This window comes from Malaclemys terrapin, chromosome 20 (assembly GCF_027887155.1).
Source record: "Malaclemys terrapin pileata isolate rMalTer1 chromosome 20, rMalTer1.hap1, whole genome shotgun sequence".
NCBI classification, from domain to species: Eukaryota; Metazoa; Chordata; order Testudines; family Emydidae; genus Malaclemys; species Malaclemys terrapin.
In genome coordinates, this window is record NC_071524.1 from 10,717,989 (window position 1) to 10,725,017 (window position 7,029).

The 7,029-nt window shown below is 56.1% G+C and overlaps 1 protein-coding gene across 1 annotated transcript; it reads left to right on the forward strand.

Moving 5' to 3' along the window:
- The first annotated feature begins 507 nt into the window (after nucleotides 1-507).
- LOC128826700 (DELTA-actitoxin-Aeq1c-like) lies at nucleotides 508-3,839 on the forward strand. The gene is made up of 2 exons (XM_054010146.1): nucleotides 508-735; nucleotides 1,602-3,839. Exon 2 carries the CDS (start codon nucleotides 1,627-1,629, stop codon nucleotides 2,077-2,079), a length of 453 nt encoding a protein of 150 aa, XP_053866121.1. The 5' UTR covers nucleotides 508-735; nucleotides 1,602-1,626; the 3' UTR covers nucleotides 2,080-3,839.
- The last annotated feature ends 3,190 nt before the right edge of the window (nucleotides 3,840-7,029 follow it).

Below are 7,029 nucleotides of genomic sequence, written 5' to 3' on the forward strand. Positions count from 1 at the left end.
AGACAGGGAGACCAGAAGCTACCAATCATCTCTCTGCTGACCCTTCATTATTTATGGATCTTCTTTCCTGTCCTCTCTCCTCCATCCCATCTAAGGTAACAATCCCCGGCTTTCCAAGCTGTCTTTGTATGAGAGCTTTTCCAGCTCCTGGACCATTCTTGTCCTTTTCTGCACACAGGATCCTGGTACGGCCGTCCCGTTCCCTATGCCCCTCCAGCACCAGGTTTGCTTTGTGTGCCCATTCAGCTGCCAGCGGAGGTGCCCTGGGTCCCCGTCCTGCACTGGTACAGGTCATGTAGATCCCTGTAAGGAGCAGGACAAACTGATTGTCGAGAACTGCAACGAGCCTCCTCAACCATTGTGTTGCTCTCCCCGAGATTGATTAGCCCGGATTTCCTTTTGCGGATTAGCCCCCACCCACACACTTCCTTCCCCCCCCCCCCCACATCCTGCCTGTCCACAGCCCTGCCCCACTGGCAAAGCGTGGACTCCACCTCAGCTAGCAGGAAGCACACGCTGAACGTTGGACCTGGTGCTAGGCAGGGGCTGGGAGTTCAGTGAGTCGGCTCTGCCCAGAGAGGGGCTGGTGGTGCTCTGTGGGAGCTGCTGCTGAACAATCCCTCATTGCTGCAAGATGACTAATGTTGAAAGACTGGTTCAGGAGGTGAATGCAGGCCGGTGTGTGGGCATCCAGATAACCAACAACACCAGAGACGTGATCCTTGAGTTCCCCAGGTAAGCAGGTTCCCATAGCCCCCTCCACGCGGCTTCCCAAGTCAGCCTGTGACTGGTGTCTATACAGATGTGCCAGGGTGTGGGGTATGTGTCTGCTACTGAATATCTGTCTATCCGTTCCCATACACCCCATCCATACATTCCTGTATATTAGGTCAGTGCTGTATGTCCCATTGGGTCACGACAAATCCCCCTGCCCTCTGGGTTAAATTGGAAGTGTCCATCCCTGCAGGGGCACAAGATTGTATTGGACCTTCAAGCCAGGATATTTTGTGTGTCCAGGACTAGGGCTGAGGGTATTTTAGGGGGGAAAAACACATTTTTTCAGGGCATGGGGAAACATTTCCCTGGCCAGTTGATTTGAGAGGGAACGGCTGTTGGAAGCCACTTGGGAGGTTGGCGAGTAAGTCCCAGGGAGATGGACTGGGGGCAGGTGACATGGCGATAGGCGTGTGATTAATTGTAAAGGTATTCAGTGTATTTAGTTCACCAACTCCACATACCCGCATGTACACACACATATACCCACATACGCACACTCCTATGCAGCTGTATGGTATGTCTGTCTGACTGTGTATGACCTCTAAACTGTAATTAACAACATAATGTGCATGACCACATAACATTTTACCAGCTAGGAACCGGTACCATCTTGTGCATTGGTCATGCAGGAAAGACCCCTCTGCTCTGGGGACTGGCCGAGGTGGGGCTGTGCTCTCTTGTCCAGTGTCCCCTCTGCAGAAAAGCAGCTGGTCTGTGACCCACCCCAGCCCCTAGGGTCAGGATTCCTCTGATGCTGGGATGCAGTTATTAATTATTGTTCAGGATGTTGTGTAATGAAGGAACCACGTGGTGTTTTCCTCCAGGAATTAGTGTTTCAGCGGCTGGTGCATGATAGAGCTTGTGCCCCAGATCCCTCCCGGCTCCTCGGGGAGCTTCCTGTTTGTGAAAACAAGATACACAGCCCGCGGGAGCGTCGGGGTGCTGAGCTACATGTCCAACGCCTTCACCCTGGCCATCATGTTCTCCAACCCCTTCGACCGCTTGCTCTATGACATGGAGTTTGCCCTCGAGCTCTTCACTGGCAGGAAGCACTTCCACAGCATGGATCGCCTCTACCACTACATGTACAGCCACGACCCTCCCTACATGTGCGACTCCTTCCAGAAAAGGAGGCTCACTGATGCCAAGGATGGCCAGCTGGAGGTGACCAGCCAGGAGATCAAGGTGACGGCCACCATGTCCAACCAGAAGAAGTCCATCATTAAAGTGCAGATTGAGGACAGAGACCACTGCCCGTCCTACGCTGCCCATGCAGCCAACCTGGAGGGCACAGAGGAATGACCTAGTGCGACAGACGAGGGGGCTGTGGGTGGGAACTCCAGTAAATAGTGACTCTTTCCCAGCCCCAGTGCACAGACACGTGCTAGCTCTGCTTGAGTTACCCACAGTGTGGCCACAGAGGCCTGTGCTGCAGGAGGAGCCAGCCACCCTGGGTATGTAGCCTGAGCCGCTGCCCAGGACTGCTGTATTTATCGTACTAGTACATGTCTGTCTACCCAGGCTGGGAGGCATCCTCAGAGCTGCCTGGGGACGTACCCGCAGGAGAGCTGAGGTGACCTTGGCTTTGTCTGTGGGGTGAGGTGGCCCCAAACAGAGATCCCTAGTCACCAGTTCTGCCTGCCTTTGCCCAGCCAGATCACTAAAGTGTGAGGCCCCAAGGCCTATTTTGACTATCCAGTCTGACCTGGGAACAGCACCGGGCGATCCCTGCCCCCAGCCCGACAGTTGGGGACTGAAGACGAGAGGCAGCCAATCTGTGTAAAGCCGGTCGCCCTTCATTTGGTTGTGGCCCAGAATGCCCCTTTGCCGCGACAAGGCTTCCAGGAGACCCACAAAGAGAAACATCTGCTGCCTGTTTAAAGTTGGGTTAAAAATAAAGGAAATGATTTTCACTTCCTCCTGCAGGGCCGTTCCTCCAGGAGCCTGCCAGGGTTTTGTTGCTGTGTTATAAGTGTGTGTGTGTGGGGGGGGTGTCCTTCCTTATTTTTTAACCTTAGAAAGAACAGTGGTCACAAGACTCATCTGTCCTGCTGTTGCTGGAGAGTGGGGCTGGGAGAGTCTGAGGAGGGGACCGTGAGCTGACTCAGCCCATACTTGCGAGGCAGGACGCTGAGTCTTTAACGGAGAGATCATGTCTCCCAGCTGTTTGCAGGGCAGCCGAGTTAAATAGGCACCAGTCAGAACAACGCGTTCTAAAGAATCCAGTAACACCCACGCCCCTCTCCCTGGCCTGGCGGCACTTCCAAGCTGCCGGTGGTGGGGGGACTCTGCCAGCCCTGCAGCTTGCCAGGCATGCAGACGGGTAGAAAAGTCCTGCCCTCGTGGGAAAAACAAGCTGAAGGAGAGAGACACCTTTAAACATCAACAAAACTGCCAGGCCCCTGTGCCCAGCACCCCAAAAGGGGCACAACCGAACTGTATCTCTCTGTGGGGCTCCTTTAATGGCTGTAGCTGCTCCTCTGCCTGGCTGGGTTATTTGTGGCAGGAGCCATCAGCAGCCTGCTGAGAGGAGTGGCTCTGACAAGAGGTCTGTCCACCCTGGGGCAGGGAAGAGGTCTGAGCACTGGGGAAAGTGCTTGGGAATGTCCCACACCCCAGCGACTGGGCTATCAGAAATGGGGAAGGGCCTGATCCAACAGCTAGGGAATGCAGTGGGGCTTTGCTGGTGGACACGCACTTATGGGGTCCGGTGAAGGCAGGTCTCTTGGGTGAAGGGCAGCCTGGCTCCATGCCTTGACCCGCAGGGATTCTGCTCTTGGGGATGGCACAAGGTTGGGGGCTCTAAGCCAGTGTCTCTCAACCTTTCCAGTCTACTGTACCCCTTTCAGGAGTCTGATTTGTCTTGCCTACCCCCAAGTTTCATCTCACTTTAAAACTACTTGCTTACAAAAATCAGACGTAGAAATACAAAAGTGGCCCAGCACACTATTGCTGGAAAATGGCTTCTTTTCTCATTTTTACCATATAATTATAAAATAAATCAATTGGAATATAAATATTGTACTCACATTTTGGTGTATAGTATATAGAACAGTATAAACAAGTCATTGTATGAAATTTTAATTTGTACTGACTTCACTAGTGCTTTTTACGTAGCCTGTTGTAAAACTAGACAAATGTCTAGATGAGTTGATATACCCCCCGGGAGACCCGAGTAACCCCAGGGGTACACATATCCCTGGTTGAGAACCACTGCTCTAAGCCACCTTTGTGCTCCCTTGCCTGGTCCCTGTAGAGCAGCCTTGGGGTGGCAATAATTCACATTGTGGGTCTGTGAATGTGGCTGCTAGGGACAGAGAAAGGCCACTATGCAATGCATTCTGGCCATGCCCCTGTGTTCCCCCCAGTCAGAGGCTGGGCACAGGGCAGGGCACACCCCTCATTCCAGGCTGGCTTTGCCAAGGCTCCTGCACTGAGCTGTCTGAGGAGTGAAAGGCCAGCTCAGCCCCTGTTTATGAAAGACAGCCAGGTGGGAGGGTGGCAGATGGTCTGGTTTGTGTTCCTGAGAAGGGCTGAGATACGGTGTCCTGGGTGGTATGTCAACATGCCCAGAGATTCTGGAAATGGGATTCAAAATCACCAAAATGTGCCTGATTGGTTTGTGCCAATGGGATGTGGCAGCCACCCACAGCCGGCTGGTGTGTACCTTTGGGCCGTCAGAGGCACCACTGGAGTGCAGGGACAAAGGGCAGCAGACTGGAAGGAGCAAGCTTCACCATCACAGCTGCTGCCCCCACTGTCTTGTGGGATCCATCATGATGCTGTTGGGCCTTTGAGATCCTGAAAAGGGATCTGACCAAACTGGGAGGGAGGGAGGGCAGAGCCTAGCCAAGGGACACTGCACTATGCCCCTCCCTGCAGCCTGGACTCAGGCATTGAACCCAGGAAGATGGTCAGGGCTTAGCTCACACCCCTCTCATCAGCATCTCCCTGTGGCTGCCGTAGGCAGGGAGCCGCTCCGGGTGCTGGCTTCGGGGATCCTATTCCCAGCTGCCATCTCTCCCCACACATCGCACAGGGGGTGCAAGTGCTGAACTAGCCTTGTGGAATCGCAGTGTGTGCATCTGTGATTTTTCTAGGCACCTAAAAGGCCAGCATTGCAACCCTCCGCGTCACAGCGCCTAAGTCCCTCCGTGGATCCCGGCATCCGTGACTCACTAGCCCCAGCAGCAGGGCTCTGTTGGTTGGGCGGGGGCGTATTCCTCCCTGCTTGCAGTCGGAGGGCTCGTCTACACTACACAGCCTTGGATGCTATAGCTACGCCAGCAACACACAGCAGTGGAGATGCAGTGTGAGCTGACAGAGGGCATTCCACTGCCGCCATAGCTACACCCCTGCCCCTTACAGCATTAAGGACGCTGACATGGGTGTGCAGGCATAGCTGAGTCCATGGCGGGAAGTGTGGGGATTGTAGTGCAGAGCAGGCCTGAGCAATGCTGTTCTATTGCATGCTCTGTGGTTTGCTGCGCTGGGCCGAGCAGACTCTAGGTGAAGTCCTTGCTTCAGGGGCACCACCCCTGGCTTCCTGCACAGCTGCCAACAGCAGAATTAAACAATAACAAGGCTGTTTAAAGACCCCACCCGCTGCATTTCCTGGAGTGTTTCACATAGAAACATGCTTCCTCTGCACAACACTGGAACAATCCGGGCTGGATACTGCACCTTTGGGTGCCTGGTGAAACCCCTCTCCCTTGCCGAGTTCATCCCCGGCTGTGCTGGGGGCCGAGCCATGTCGCTGGTGCTCGTTTCCTCGCTGTATGAAGCGTGACTTTTGGCAGTGGCTTCTGGTGATGCTCAGACTCTGGCTGCAGGGAGAGCAGAGGCTGCCCATCACAGCTGCGGCATCACCAGCATTGTACTAAGTGTCTCAAGGGGCCGGTTCTCCCAAGGACCTGGGAGGCGGGCGGTGGGATGGAACGGAACCTGGGGAATGGCCGTGCTCCAGACGCAGCAGCTAGCTCATCCCTGGGGCTCCCGGACAGGTCCCTTGGCATGGCCAGCCAAGTTTGCTGGTGGGGGAGCAGAACTGGCGAGAGAGACACCCCGGTCTCCAGAAGGGCTCAGCACCCACAGGTATGGCTTTAGCCACAGGGCTCCTTCCGTGCTGAGCCCTTCTGGAGATCTTGGCCCTCACAGCCAGAGGAGGATGAAGTTTCCCTGGAGCCCTAGGCCAGAGCAAGTGGGGGCCCCTCCCAACCCCTTCTGCTGCGGCCCTTCCCAAGTTCGGCCCCTTCCGCCTGCGGTCCTATCCATATCCCACCCTTTTCTGCCCCTTCCTCAGGCCCGCCCCTGTTCCACCCAGGGTTCCCCCCTAAATTCCCTCTAAGCTGCATGGCCGTTTGGCCGCAGAGCAGCGTATTAAATGTTACAAAGGCGCTCAGGGCTGTGATGGGGAGAGATGTCTCTTCCCCATCCCTGGACCTGCCACAGCGGGAAGATGTGCCCCTCCACAACCCAGCCCCAGCCTGGACCTGCTGCAGCAGGGAGAAGTGCCTCTCCCACCACTGCCCAGGTGCTGCTGAGGGGAAGAGAGAGCTGGGGGGATCCTTTCCTACACCCTAAACCCCTCATCCTCAACCCCACCCCAGAGCCCGCACCCCCAGCTGGAGCCCTCACCCCCCCTGCACCCCAACCCTTTGCCCCAGCCATGAGCCCCCTCCCACACTCCAAACCCCTCGGCCCCAGCCCCACCACATGATTTTGTTATGTGCACCAATATGGAGGTGATGTGTGCACGTAACAATATTCATTCCGCAAATGTGTGGGAACAATTAGAGGAAACACTGGCCCCCATTCCGCCCCCCCACTGCAGCCTTGCAACCCCTTTTGCGCCTTTCTGCCCCACCCCCTCCACTGTGGCCCCAAGACTGGAGAAGCTGTGTCCCTGTACCATGGCCTGGGGCGCAGCAGGGAGTGAGAGCTCCTCCAGTCCCAGGGCTGCAGTGGGGGTCTGGGAGCTGGGGCTTCCGTTGCTACCCCCTGCACTTCTGCAGGGGACCAGGGTTGGGGCGCTGGAACTTCTCCCGGCCGCTTGGTATTTTTGCCGGAGAGCGGGTCGGGCGTGGGGGTTTGCCCTGCCACCCTGCGTCTTCTGCTGGGGATGGGTGGAGAGCCAAAAGTGGGGGCTTCCCCTGCCCTGGTCTGCTACCGCAGAGCGGGGTCGGGGTGTGGGGCTTCCCCTGCCCTGCCTGCCAGGTGGTCAGGGCTCCAGGCTTCCACTGCTTGGTGGCG

Bases quoted from the DNA above. Each gene is read 5' to 3' on its own strand.
- LOC128826700 (XM_054010146.1), top strand. From the start codon at position 1,627: ATGATAGAGCTTGTGCCCCAGATCCCTCCCGGCTCCTCGGGGAGCTTC.